Raw genomic sequence first — 13,749 nt, 5'->3', positions numbered from 1 at the left:
CTATTGTACGGAGAAGAACCGTGAAAAGGTTGCAAAAGAGGAACACTTCTTTGAACGTGTAATAAGCTGCAGCTACAGAAAATAGGCACCGTCCGTATCCATGGATGCTTTATACCACCAACCTGCTAAAACAAACTACCTACCTTAGGTAGAGTGTCATTAGGTGACAGAAATGCTCTATAATTGTCCACAGCTCCCAATTTTATTGCTTGTCTGCAAGACTATATGTCCCCTTGTTATCTTTAACTTCAAAAATAAAATGGCAATATGATTTTATGACATTGACTCTGTTGCTATTTCTGGTTGGAGGTCATAAATGATTAAGAGACGATTCCAAGGCCTATATTCCGTTTGTTCTTAAGCCCCGAGGTGTGCCTATTTTTTTTTTTTTTTGCGGTATACCTGAGAGCTCCCTGAGCTGGCAGGCGGCAGAAAGCTGCTCACCGCCTAAACAATTAAGAAGTCAACCAATCAAATAGCTTGACGAGCTCACCTACTGGGGAAGTCAACAAGGCTCGAAGTGAAGAATCTCAAAACCGCGACCACTAACAACCATCGACAAAAAGATTCAGTATTTGCGACACGTTACGCACCACGGTGCAAATTTCGCAGCTAGTATTCTACACTTGCTGTCGCCTCTTTGATCAACATGCGATAGTATTGAACCATAAAAATGGCCGAGATCACCGCTTTAGATGCCCTCCAAGCTTTCCATCAAGGGCTTCTATCATTACGCGAAGGTCGCGTTGAAGGCGCAGAGGCACTGGGCAACGAATTTCTCGTCCAGGTCTTTGAGACGGAACTTGGGAGGTTCTGGGATAAACCAGCAAGGAAAGGGGATAATAGAAATGCTGTAAAGTCTGGTAAGGAGTTTGTTGGCGCAACTCAAGGTTCTCTATCATCTAACTGATTACCTAGGCAAAGTTGTCATTGACGGTGACGAATACTCAATAAACGACAACTTCCAGCAAGACGTTCTCACATTTTCTGACGAAGTAGAACTCAACGAGCTCGAATCTACACGCTGTTTACTTGAATCGCAAGAGGACCCCAACACTCTGGGCCGATCCCTTCTCGAATGTGCTATTATCCGATTCCACCAGCAGCGCAAATACGTTTTGGACATTGTTAGACTTCTCCTCGAGTTGGAGGGCCTTGATGATGACCTCGCCGACACCGAAGCCCTCGAGAGCGTCAAGCTCTATGTGGCTGAGCGTTTACTTCAGCCAAGCATGGGGACAGATGCCACAAAACGGATCGTACCTAGGTGCATGGCTTCCATGAAGGAGATCAAGGCCTGGCTTCAGAAGATAGGAGACAAAATCGCCGCGGCCCAAACTCTTGGTCAAACTACAACGGGTGGCATCACCGAACAAATGGAGACTATCGAGTTTTCCAGAGTTAGCTTGATGCAACAACACGAACTGTTGGGTGTTATCCTCTGCCGGAGTATTGAAATGAGACAAGGGTCAACACAGGACTTCCTTGACTTTGTTTCGGTTCTCCAGAAAGTTGATAGGTATGATGCTCTGCTGGTTCACCTTATACCATCAATTGGGGCATACATCTCGGTGTTCGGGTCTGCGGAAGGGGGATATGACCTCATCAAGGCTCGGGAGTTGCATGGCAAACTCTTCCCTACGGATGGTCCTCTGTGGCCTTTATCTCAGCTACAAGCTGCTTTCCGTGCTTGGTGGCTTGCCGAGTATAGCGGCTTTTACGTGGATGATCCTCCAGAGGCTGCAATCCCCCCCAACACTGACTTAGATGAGGAGGATCGACAACGATCAAAAGCTTTCTTGGAATCTTTGAAAGATGGGTCATTTGACTTTCTTCTCTCCATCGCTGCTGATGTTAAATCTCCTGATTGGCATGACCCTGTGAGAGCAGGCATGCGCAAATGGCTTCAGCGAAAGTCTCCTGCACTAGCACCAGATGCGATTCCTTTTGCCGACTTCTTCCAGTTGACCCTGATGCTCCAGCTTGAAGTGTTTGTCGATGGCTTTATCTCTAATCTTCCCGATGTGCTACGAAAGCTTCGTGTGGAGGAGGATGAGCAACGCCAATCGAGTCAGACTCACGAGCAGGACCTAGACCTCGAAAGATTCTTATTGATCATTGCGTACGCTTACGAGGGCCGACCCGATGCTGCTATGAACTTCTGGTCCGATCCCGACAGTAACCTGGCTGGCTTCATGCATTGGGCTTCTCGTAGAGCGTCAACGCCTTTGGTAACAGCTTTCTGCGAGATGCTCCAGGCTATTTCGGAAAACGAGGAGTGCGCTTCTGCCGCACATGAGTTCTTGATGGATGAGGGCCACCATTCATCCGGGAAAATGAGAAAATCGCAGTCTTTAACATGGGCACAAATCTTCAGGGAGCTAGACTTCTTCTCTGCCAAAATAAGGCAGAAGCCAACACCGCCTCAGACAATTCGTTATCGAAACGAAAAGATGAGCAGTGATCAAGCAGAGACCGAACCAGAATCGGCCATGATGCTCGAATGCTACCTTCGATTAATGTCAAAGCTGGCCAGCGAAAGCGAGACAGCCAGACAGTTTCTTCTTCACAACCCCAACTATAGCCTGGTCGAAACATTGTATGAACTCGCGAGCAGTCCCATCCCCCCACGATTACGCGGCTGTACCTTTATGGCCCTACGGGCTTTGATGGCACGAAAGTCGCTTCAGGAGGGCATTCTTATGTGGAATTGCCTTGATACCTGGATCACAGGAGGGTACGCTTCTCATCCAGTCACTCGCCAAGCTCAGCAATCACCAATCGTCTCTATGGACCGTATTTTTGATGAGATTAGCAATGGCTTCGAGGACCCTGAATCTTTCATTCAACTACTACTGTCTCTCATATCTCCAGCCATCGATAGCAGTCCCCTGAATGACGGATTACCGTTCCCTGAGAATCTTGGTTCCGCTTCTCGCATGCCTGGTATCGAGGTCTATGTCGACTTCGTCATGGGACTGGTTTTTGCTACGAAGGCAAACGACCTTCAAGATGTGAACCAAACTCGCGTTCTTCGCCTTAGCTGCCTGGAGTTTATCTTGGTCTGCCTAAACACATTCAACGAGGATCTTATTATCATGGCTAATGAAACAAACATCAACGTCGATGGGGTCATCGCAACTACCGACCTAGCAACCTATGTCCGCATGCATCCTTTTGCTAGAGTGATGGAATGGATGTTCAACGACAAAGTCATGGCCGCTCTATTCAACACAATCCATCAAAAACCTGTAGATGTTGGGAACGCTGCACCTGACTCTCCCCTTATCCTTGGCATCTTACGTGCCGTTGAGGTTATCAGCAAGGTTCTTGACCTCCAGGCCACCTATCTCGAGCTAGTTCGGCCCATCATCAAGCTCCAATCAAACCAGCGCCGACCTCCTGTATCGAATGCTGCATTTGCCTCGTTTGAAGATGGCCTGGTAACTCGACTGACCCTGGTTGTTGATTTAGGCAACTATTGTGGCATCGGACACCCAGAACTAACTCTTGCATGCTTGAAGTTGCTCGAGAAGATGTCCTCTTCGTCGAAGATCACTGCTGTCTGGTCAGGCTCTAATCGACAGATGCACCGTAACAAGGCTATTGTGGCCTTGGAGGCGAACGGTGAACATGAGGCCATCTCTCGATCATTTGTCTCAGAATTGATAACCCCTCTCGAAACTGGGCGTGAGGCAGATTCCCCAGCTTATGTCACCAAAATTTACATCCTCGACTTCCTATATCAATGCCTGCAAGAGACACCTCGCAAGCCAACGATTGCACACTTACTTCTCGGCTTCAAGTGCGGCATTGACTCTCTGTCCGTGGATGCTAAAGGCGCCTTCGCTTCGAGAACTTCTCTCTTCCACACATTATTAAGACTGCTCTTAGAGGCTCCTTCTGGCGATGCCCAAGGAATGCGACAGTGGCTCATCGCTATTAAATCACGTGTTATGCGCATTCTACACATCCTTTGGAGCTCCCCCTTATCTGCACCTGTTGTGGTCGAGGAACTTCGTGAGAATGAGATCCTCTTCCACCTTTTGTTGCGCGAAACAGTCATCAATCCTGAGCTCCCTTGGGAAGGTGAGAATGTCGCCATGGTGCAGTTTCCTGTGACAGATGGTGCTGTGGCTTTAATCGACTTCTTGTCTCTCCGAAGTATGGGCCTGGAATACATTGCTATGGAGCTTTGCAGCATAGCCCAGAACCGTATGCCCAGCGTGAAGCGCCGCATCTTTGAGGCTCTGAACGGTCAGATTATTGGAGAGGGAAGCACACCTATACCGATTCCAACTATATTCGACCTCTATGACTTCCTCCTCCCAGAGGGCGTCTGGGAAATCCCATTACCCCCTCTTCAATACTATAAAAGCATCGATCTCTCAGCCTGTTTAGAGAACGACGCTGACTCCAACCCAATCTACAATCTCGAACGCGTTAAAGAGGTTCTGCTTTTGAAACGAGGTGAGACTCAAGGATCGGGGGCGTTGATTGCAGCCCCAGATCTGGCCGCTATCGAACGTGAAGAGGGCATGATACTAGAGTACCTCATTTCTTCAAATCGACAGAAGCAGCTCACAACACAGAGCCTCAAGGTGCTGAAGACATGGACGAAACTTTTACTTGTTATGATTGAGTCGAACGACTTCAAGGGCTCAGCACAGACCTCTTTCTTCCTGCAGGCCCTACAATCGATTTTACCCAGTTTGGAAGCATTTGCTTCTGAACGGCCAGATGAAGCATTCGAGCTCGCACGACTGGCTAAGGTCTTACTCTTCAAACTTGACCTCTCAGCATCAACAGACGACAAGCAAGGTTCAGCCATCGGTAATCTCGTGAGTGACAAACTCTTCCAACTTTTCCAAATCTGCTTGCAAGCTATCGGCAAGTGGGCTGGAACCCCAGAGTTGAGATCCGTTTACTATTGTATCTGCTACCGCTACCTGACTGGCATGGCTGATCAAGGATCCTTGATCTCTAATCGCCCTAAAACTATCAAGACGATTCAAGTGTACGGCGAGCGTTTGATAAATGTCATCTGCGATGATGCCTATGGTGGTGAAGCTCAATGCCAGACAGCGGCGTTGATCCTGCTTAACGCTCTCGTCAGCCTAAGTCATCAGGAGAGCGAGGATCATGTCGTAGAGACTCTCAACCGACTCAATTTCATCGGTATTATGGTTGATTCTTTGCGGAATATCATGCAAGAGTGGCATGAAGTCTTCACATCAGGTATGTCTTGTTTGTTTCGTTGCCAAAACTACTACTGACTCTTTCTTCCAGGCACCTCCGAACAGCAGAATTACCAGAACGCTCGCCTGGCTCTTCTCCTTGAGCTTGCGCAGACCCGATCTGGAGCCAAGTACATCCTTCATTCCAACCTTTTCCGGTCACTTGAGGATTCTGGTCTCTTCGGAGCAGACCCCGAGCTTCAAATAAACAGCACCAACCCGCGTGCTCTTGAGCAACACTATGACCTTCTCGCTCAAGTCGTGCGCATTATCGGTGCCGCCCTTGTCTCTCGCGGTAGCCACAATGTGGTACAGGGACGCAAATTCCTCACAGAGCATCGGATGCTCGTCACGCATACGCTTAAACGAAGCGCCGGTATCGGAAGTGGCAACGCGGATGAGGACCTGGATCAAAAGATTGAAGAGTTGGCTGAAGGACTAATGGTTATCATCGCAGCGACACGGTTCCTTGAGGTAACGTTTACTCCATCACCCAGATACACTACCAAGCAACTAACAAAGTCGCAGTTCGAGAATGAGGCTCTTCCTGAGCCGAAGCAGCAGAGCCATGGGCTCTTCCACTGAGCCAGTCTCGAAGAGAGGGAGAGGTACCTTAGATATAATTTGCAATGGCATCAAGGAATGTGTGTCAAGATGGGATATAAGCTGTAGAGTTATGCGGCGTTGGCAGGATAGCATGGAATGGAATATGCGTTGAGTGTGGTTTAGTCTGTATAGGTGAAATAATCAATCACGTCAGTACCAAGACAAGATAGAAAAGCGATCCCCTGTTAATTTTACCTGCTGTGAGAAGAGCACAAGCTCTTCTACACATTCATATGACGAGCAATGGCTGGGCATGCTTTCAACGGATGAGTTCCACATACTCTGACATCTCATGCCTGGAGCACATCTCACGTGTCGGTTTATGGGCTGCTTTAAACGTTCAACACCCGGGTCGGCACAAAGCAAATCAAACTGTATCAGAGGTCTAAAGTCTATGTGCCATATACAGTAGCCTAAACACCAAATGGTTGACCCTATGGATGAGTTTCTGTGTCCTTCCCATGGGTATGGCACGATACGTATCCCTCCCCTAGTTACTCCGAGTGCGCCATTTCCTGACCTACGCAACAACCGTGGTCCCGTATTAAATCAATGCAGTCCTATGTTCCCCTTATCCATGTAAATGCTGGGTATCTTCATCTTACGCCCCAAAGTGACCCGCCCGCCGTAATGTTGAAGAAAAAAAGACTATATAAGCCACGAGAGTGTGTGGCGGTTAGAACAATCCAGTGCCTGTTTCGAGTTCCAAGCATCCGTGGATGCCGATTCAACGGAAAGCCATGTAGCAACAACGTTGGTGCATTGGAGTCAGCCATCAAACTCTGAGCCAAGGAATTCATTGCGCTGTGAGTTCAGAGAATCGCAACCTTCACCATCTTAGATGACTGTCGATCACATCAGGACAGTGTATTGGCCTTGCGCTTTCCTTTTCGTGTAGCAGTCATGAGCTTCAGTTCAAGGGGCCAATACCCCTTGGTCTTGTTGTTATAGCTCTCTCGGGGCTTCATGTCAAGTCTTTGCCGGCACATGGGACATTTTCCTTTGGTGGCGTCGACATGAAGAGACTGATGCAAGCACGAAGCGCAATAGAGATGACCTGGGGCTACGTTAGAATCTTACCATAAATCTTCAGAACCAGAAGCGAAATTGCTTACCACAATGTGTTACCGTCAAGTTAGAGCAGTCGTCCATACAGATGACACATTGAAAGGCGGCAAGCTTGACGCGATCATCCTTTTCTGGCTTTCGGACATCCTCGAGCACTTCGTTGGTCTCGGTTAAATCGATGGTGTCGAATTCGGCTTTCGTTTCAACGTCGATGAGGGAACGAGTAGGGCTTGTGCCGAACAGCTCTTCAACATCCATGTCTTTTCTGGTTGCGGGGGACTTTCTCTGTCTCGACGTCGGCCTCGGGGGGACCGCAGGTGCAGCAGTCGTCGATGTTCGTCGTCGCTTATTTGCGTGTGCTGAGCCAGTTCGAGCAGCCACAGCTGTGGTACTCCGTCGAGTCGTGGGTGGCATAGCTTCAGAGAAGGAGCTTGCGGGACTGTCAAAGAGGAAATCGTTCTCCTCAAGGGAGTCGAAAACAGGCAGCGATGCTTGAGATTCGCCTGTAGAGTTGCTAGCCGAGGAGAGCTGGGTTGTTGTTCGCTCAGGGCCGAAAGGGTTGAGGATGCAGTTGGTGGATGATGATTCTCGTGGAGCACCAGTGGCCGTTGTATTTGTAGTGGCGTTGGTGGATGCGGCAGTATTGCGAAATGCACGATGCGGCGTGGAAGCCTGAAAGGTTGATTGAAGGCTTACGCTATGGGACTGACTCGGCCGTGAATCGGGGTTCGTGAACGGTGGGTACGATGAAGGTGACGAAAAATCACCATCAGCGAGGTCGGCGAGGAAATTATCTTCGATTTCGGAAGCGAGCAGTGAATTATCTAAGTCGCCGTTATGGAAAGAATCGGAGTGGCCATTCTCCCAGGAACCTATTGGTGGAAGCTCAATATGTGTTGATGATGCGTTCGCCGGTTCTCCCCAAGGTGATGTTTGGGTATTTGGGGGTGGAGGAGAATGAGAGGGTCTCGGCTGTTGGGTGGTTGTTATCGGGCTTGGAGTTCGATAAGTACGGAGGCGGGAGTTTGAAATCAATGGTGGCAAAGAGAGGTACGTTAGAGGTAAAGACGATGATGTTGTCTGGCGAATGTGGGAGCGGCTTGCACCACCACCACTGCTGTTATTGCCACTGCTGCCACTGCTGCCACTGGCACTGGCACTGGCACTGGCACTGATGCCATCAATCTCCAAGTCGATTGGCCTCTGAGAACGCGAACGCGGTTGTGTATTTGGGTGTGGAGCTCCAGCTCCAGCAAAATCAGGAGGCGACACTATCCTCGTGGTGGTTGACATGGAGATTGTTATCGGAGGAGAGTAATAGGCGTTTGCCGAGTTCAAAAACAAGTCTGCGTTGCCTATTTCAATCGGTTACAAAGGAACGTCAGGAGTTGAGTTGCTACCATGGAATACGTGGGGACATTGGACTCGGCCAGAGCGAGGCAGGAGCAAGAAAAGACAAGACAATGGAAGGAAACTGAATCCGAAATAGAGAAGTGAAGTAGAATTTCTAACCTTGCAACATATAGGAGAGTAGAGAATCCATATACAAGAATTCTTGCTCCATTGTTGGTGGGCGTCAATGTCACGGGAAGGGAAGAAATGGTACAAATAGCGTGGAGATGCACCACTCTTTAAACCACCCACTGAACCCGGCCTGGCTTTGAGCGGGCCGTCTTGGTCTTGGGCAGGGTTGAGCTTGGACTCGGCCTGTACGAATCGGATCTGAGTTGAGCCAGAGGCTTGACTGACTGATAATGAAGGGATGAAACAGATCAATACAAAGAATGACACAAAGACGCGCGATATGTCGGAGCAGGGAGGGTAACAAGGGCCCTTTGTATCGTAAAGAACTTTACATGTAGCAGAGGATGGAAAGGTAAAGAAGTTGGGGATACCAAAAAGGATGTTGACAACAGACAGTATGAGAAACAACTTCCATACATACATAATAACTCAACCGAACTCAATGACCGGCTGCGGGAGCTGAGCCGAGCTGATGTGATGGAAGTGAGCGTGAGCCAGAAGGGGTTGGCCACGAGGGGTCTCGGCTCTGCCAGCAGGAAGCCTCTTATTGCCAGAAAACATCCAGCCTACATATGTACCTAACCTTATCTTGCTCATTCACTGTTGTCTATGGATTGAAGCAAATACCATTCCCTTTCCATCCACTCAGCCCAACTCCACGTAGCAGCAGTTAATTTGACTGTTGACAGCCACAGCCATAAGGTACCTAACTTGGTGATATCATCAGATATCAACACTCAGGTATACTTCTTGCCGGTGTCATCATTCCACCATCACTCGGATGATGGCGTTCACCTTTGCCTAGGACACGTTCAGGTCCCTGCATAATGCATATCGCAATAGCCTCGACGATACTTGCCATACCTAATTGATACCAGAATTTGCTCAAATCGCAGTATGTGCTCCTCCATTGAATACAACTCAATAGATCGTACATCATATTCATTGACAATGTCTATCTGCTTTGTGGGGTGGGATACACGAGTCCAGACGCCACACCAAAATTCTCACCAACATAACCTCAAGCTGAACTAGAGAATCCCTCGAGGGATGAACAGGGATTTCCTCTGGTGTTTAGTTTCATATACTGGCTTTCAAGCTAAGCATTCATCTTGATGTCATGAGGGTAGGCTGAAAAGGGCATATTCAAGGACTTGTGGATGGCATTGGAATGAGCTTCACCACTCTATCGATATATTAAAAGAGAGCGTGAAAATAAGCATTGAACATACGCGATTCATATCCCCAATTAGCAGACAGGCCATCATGAGTAACGATTCATATCTTCAGAGACATCGACTCCAGTAACCAAGGTAAGTTAAGTACCTTGGGAATAACTTTTCGTGGGCCCCATACTACTAAGATAGGTAGGAGGACTGAGATTTACAAGACGTGAGAGGCCTTCATACCTTAGCAAATCTCCGCATACGAGACTTGGGGTCACAGTAGAGTTAAAGACACCATCCATCATCGTGTAAACTGCCATATCTCTTCTATTGACGAACTCTACCTTGCTTCAAACCATGCCCCTCCATCTTAGACCCTTTCGCATCCATTCCCCACTCCTACCTTAAGCACATGGAAAAGACCCACTAAGAATGCACAGCGTCATCCACTTAACAGGGGGTTCACCTCACTAATTTGGTCCAGATCCATCCAAATGCCAAATTCATCATCCTGACCTCTATCCTCTAGGGCTATCTCTTGCTTCTATCAAACCACAGCCCGGATATAGACGAAACACAATCGATACACCCTAGCGGATCAACTATAGTATCAGAAGCCGTGATGCTATCGTGCTGCACCTAATTATGCTCATATCGGCTGCTGCTCAGCCGTTGCGCGGTTCGACGCCCAGCTTCATTCGAATTGCTCGACACCAGGCTTTTCGTCGTCATGCTTTGCGCGCTCATGTTCGATGGCTGACTGCCGTCGCCGACAACATCAAACCAAACCCAAAGGGCACACTTGCTTGTAAGAGAGGATGGATCACCCACAGGCCTACCGGACTAACTTTATTGTAGTGCCGTCTGAAGCCCGGTATAACGAGATAGGCGTCCAGCAACTCAGCTCTCACATATTTGACCAAATTTTTCCCGATGGTGTCAAACCTCCACCACAAGAGCTCGTCGAGTTGTCAAGAGACCATTTGAGGCGCCATGACTTACTTGGAAAGAATACCGATAAATCCGAACCCATAGCTTTCGATCTTCCTCCTCTCCAAGGGCGCACGCTTGATGAACATTTTTACAAACTAGGGATGGATTGCGCCGAGCCGTATCTGTCATATGCGAAGCAGTTCGCCCGCGCCAATCCACCACCAAAGCCTCGAAAATGGATACATCAAAGTGGTTGGACGAAATATTATCCTGATGGGCGTACCGAAAAAGTCGATGCGCCTGATGAAGAGATGTTGTCATTTGATACAGAAGTTATGTGGAAAGTTAGCCCTTTTGCTGTGATGGCCTGCGCTTCGAGCCCGACTGCCTGGTATGCATGGCTGTCGCCGTGGCTGTTGATGGAGACCACCAATGATCGGCAACTGATTCCATTGGGCGACCCGACTAAGGCCAAAATTATTGTTGGGCATAATGTTGGCTTCGACCGAGCGCGGGTATTGGAAGAGTATAGTGTCAAGCAGACTCGCAATGCATTTCTCGACACAATGTCGCTCCACGTCGCTGTAAACGGCATGTGCTCTCAACAGCGACCTACCTGGATGAGACATAAAAAGAATCGGGAACTACGGGATCAAGTTGCGAGCAAGACTCCAGATCATGATTTAGCGGTGTTGATGACCAGCGGCATGCATGATGAAGAAGAGCTCTGGGTCGAACGAAGCTCTGTTAACTCTCTCCGTGATGTTGCCAAGTTTCACCTGAATGTTTCGATCGACAAGGCTCTTCGTGACGACTTCAGCGAATTGGACCGGGAAAAGATCCTAGAGAGGCTGGACCAGCTTCTGGACTATTGTGCTGCCGATGTATCAGTTACTCATCGTATCTACCAGATTGTTCTCCCCAACTTCCTAGAGACCTGTCCACACCCCGTCAGTTTCGCAGCCCTCCGGCACCTTTCGTCCGTCATTCTTCCAGTTGATAAGTCGTGGGATGCGTACATCACCAATGCCGAAGCCACGTACCACAAGCTCAATGATGCGGTTGAGGAACGACTTGTCAGTCTCACTGATAAAGCGCTGGAGATCAAGGACAGGCCTGAGGTGTACGAAAACGACCCCTGGATGCAGCAACTCGACTGGTCAGGTCAAGAGATTAAAATGGTCAAAGGCAAGCGGAAGAATGACCCCCCAAGACCTGCAGCTAGGCAGAAGAAACCGGGTATGCCCAAGTGGTACAAGGACCTATTTCAATCCAATGATGCCCCTATCAGCATCACTGTTCGAACACGAATCGCTCCTCTGTTACTAAGACTAGCTTGGGATGGGCACCCGCTATTCTGGTCTGACAAATATGGCTGGACATTTCGAGTGCCACGAGCAGAAGCCTTGAAATATACAGCCAAACAAATGATCGAATGCAAATTCGACGAGAAGGAGGTCCATTTACGTGATGACCATGCCCACACGTACTTCAAACTCCCTCACAAGGATGGCCCAACAGCACGCTGTGCGAATCCTATGGCGAAGGGCTATTTATCTTACTTTGAGAGCGGCGTTTTGTCCTCCGAGTACTCATATGCTAAGGAGGCTTTGGAAATGAACGCATCATGCTCTTACTGGATCAGTGCGAGGGACCGCATTAAATCTCAAATGGTTGTCTATCAAGAAGACCTTCCCCGTCATGGCATACAGTCTGAGACTAGGCGCAAAGGGGAGGAAGCCAGCACCAACGGCTTCATCTTACCACAAATCATCCCAATGGGTACTATAACTCGCAGAGCAGTCGAGAATACCTGGCTTACTGCTAGTAACGCCAAGAAGAATCGAGTGGGCTCTGAGCTCAAGGCAATGGTCAAGGCGCCCGAAGGTTACTGCTTTGTGGGGGCGGATGTTGATTCGGAGGAGCTTTGGATTGCCAGTCTTGTGGGTGACGCAACCTTCAAGCTTCATGGCGGAAATGCTGTCGGGTTCATGACCTTAGAGGGCACAAAGGCTGCCGGCACCGATCTTCATTCACGAACAGCTTCGATCCTTGGCATTACCAGAAACGATGCCAAAGTTTTCAATTATGGACGAATCTACGGTGCCGGTCTGAAGTTCGCTGCGACCTTGTTGCGGCAGTTTAACCCGAATCTCTCAGAAAAAGAGACACTGGAGACGGCTTCGAAGCTCTACGCCAATACTAAAGGCACCAAGACCAACCGCAAGGTGCTCTACAAGCGACCCTTTTGGAGAGGCGGCACCGAGTCATTCGTCTTCAATAAGTTGGAAGAATTTGCTGAGCAAGATAAGGCAAGGACGCCAGTATTGGGAGCCGGTATTACTGAAGCTCTTATGGGACGATACATCAGCAAGGGGGGTTACCTAACATCGAGAATTAACTGGGCCATCCAATCATCAGGTGTTGACTACCTCCATTTACTCATCGTTTCCATGGACTACCTGATCCGCCGGTTCAACATTGATGCTCGACTGGCTATCACAGTTCACGACGAAATTCGCTATCTAGTCAAGGATACGGACAAATATCGCACTGCACTTGCTCTACAGGTCGCCAATCTGTGGACCCGTGCCATGTTCTCTCAGCAGGTTGGCATTGAGGACCTTCCTCAGTCATGTGCTTATTTCTCTGCTGTGGACATTGATCATGTGCTGCGCAAAGAAGTGGACATGGAGTGCATCACTCCAAGTCACCCAACCCCTATTTCACCTGGAGAAAGCATCGATGTCAGCACACTTCTGGAGAAGGGCGAAATTGCGAGACTAGACCCTGATATCGTTCCGGATGCAAAGCATGCTCCCAAACTGGATCAGATCAAGTATACTCCGCGAGTACCTATTATGCAGGGTATTCAGGAGTCAGCGCAAGAGTCAATCCCCTTCCTCAAGGCCCAAATCGTCAGTGATGACGCAGAACTTCGAGAGGTTGTCAAAGACGTCCAGAAAACCAAACTAGCTGCAGCGCCGAAGAAGGACAAGCCGTTAAGCAAGAGAGAATTGCAGAGCGTGTTGCCTTACAGAGCATATCCGAGACTGGTCCCCATGGACGAACCCGTCTCTGTATCGGAGGCTCTGAAAGTCAAGTCTAGTGCCTACGAGACCAGAAAAATGACATGGCCGAAATACTCAGGCAAGAGTTGGAGCCAAAACTCGAGGATGTAAACCCACTCACGCCCTGGAGGCAACTCAGGAGAG

The 13,749-nt window shown here is 48.9% G+C and overlaps 3 protein-coding genes across 3 annotated transcripts; 2 read left to right on the top strand and 1 right to left on the bottom strand.

Moving 5' to 3' along the window:
• Nucleotides 1-509: 509 nt before the first annotated feature.
• BKA55DRAFT_574610 (nucleoporin Nup186/Nup192/Nup205) lies at nucleotides 510-6,084 on the top strand. The gene is made up of 4 exons (XM_046193317.1): nucleotides 510-863; nucleotides 919-5,238; nucleotides 5,290-5,711; nucleotides 5,766-6,084. Exons 1-4 carry the CDS (start codon nucleotides 674-676, stop codon nucleotides 5,820-5,822), a joined length of 4,989 nt encoding a protein of 1,662 aa, XP_046046870.1. The 5' UTR covers nucleotides 510-673; the 3' UTR covers nucleotides 5,823-6,084.
• Nucleotides 6,085-6,700: 616 nt separating this feature from the next.
• BKA55DRAFT_692539 (uncharacterized protein) lies at nucleotides 6,701-8,204 on the bottom strand (the record flags this gene model as incomplete). Its single annotated transcript, XM_046199793.1, has 2 exons — nucleotides 6,701-6,900; nucleotides 6,959-8,204. 2 exons carry the CDS (start codon nucleotides 8,202-8,204, stop codon nucleotides 6,701-6,703), a joined length of 1,446 nt encoding a protein of 481 aa, XP_046046869.1.
• Nucleotides 8,205-10,246: 2,042 nt separating this feature from the next.
• BKA55DRAFT_541635 (DNA polymerase family A-domain-containing protein) lies at nucleotides 10,247-13,716 on the top strand (the record flags this gene model as incomplete). The annotated part of the gene is made up of 2 exons (XM_046190394.1): nucleotides 10,247-10,409; nucleotides 10,460-13,716. The coding sequence occupies 2 exons, from the start codon at nucleotides 10,247-10,249 to the stop codon at nucleotides 13,714-13,716; spliced, it is 3,420 nt and encodes a 1,139-aa protein (XP_046046868.1).
• Between the last annotated feature and the right edge of the window lie 33 nt (nucleotides 13,717-13,749).

Source organism: Fusarium redolens (assembly GCF_020744475.1).
Source record: "Fusarium redolens strain MPI-CAGE-AT-0023 chromosome Unknown BKA55scaffold_12, whole genome shotgun sequence".
NCBI lineage: Eukaryota > Fungi > Ascomycota > Sordariomycetes > Hypocreales > Nectriaceae > Fusarium > Fusarium redolens.
Note: the sequence above shows the minus strand (reverse complement) of the source record. Positions and strands in the feature narration are given on the sequence as shown.

What these genes read in the sequence shown, in the direction of transcription:
- BKA55DRAFT_574610 (XM_046193317.1), top strand. Translation starts at nt 674, where the DNA reads ATGGCCGAGATCACCGCTTTAGATGCCCTCCAAGCTTTCCATCAAGGG. An exon ending in TAGAAATGCTGTAAAGTCTG is followed by an intron (nt 864 to 918) that starts GTAAGGAGTTTG and finishes CTGATTACCTAG; the next exon opens with GCAAAGTTGTCATTGACGGT. An exon ending in CAGCGACACGGTTCCTTGAG is followed by an intron (nt 5,712 to 5,765) that starts GTAACGTTTACT and finishes ACAAAGTCGCAG; the next exon opens with TTCGAGAATGAGGCTCTTCC.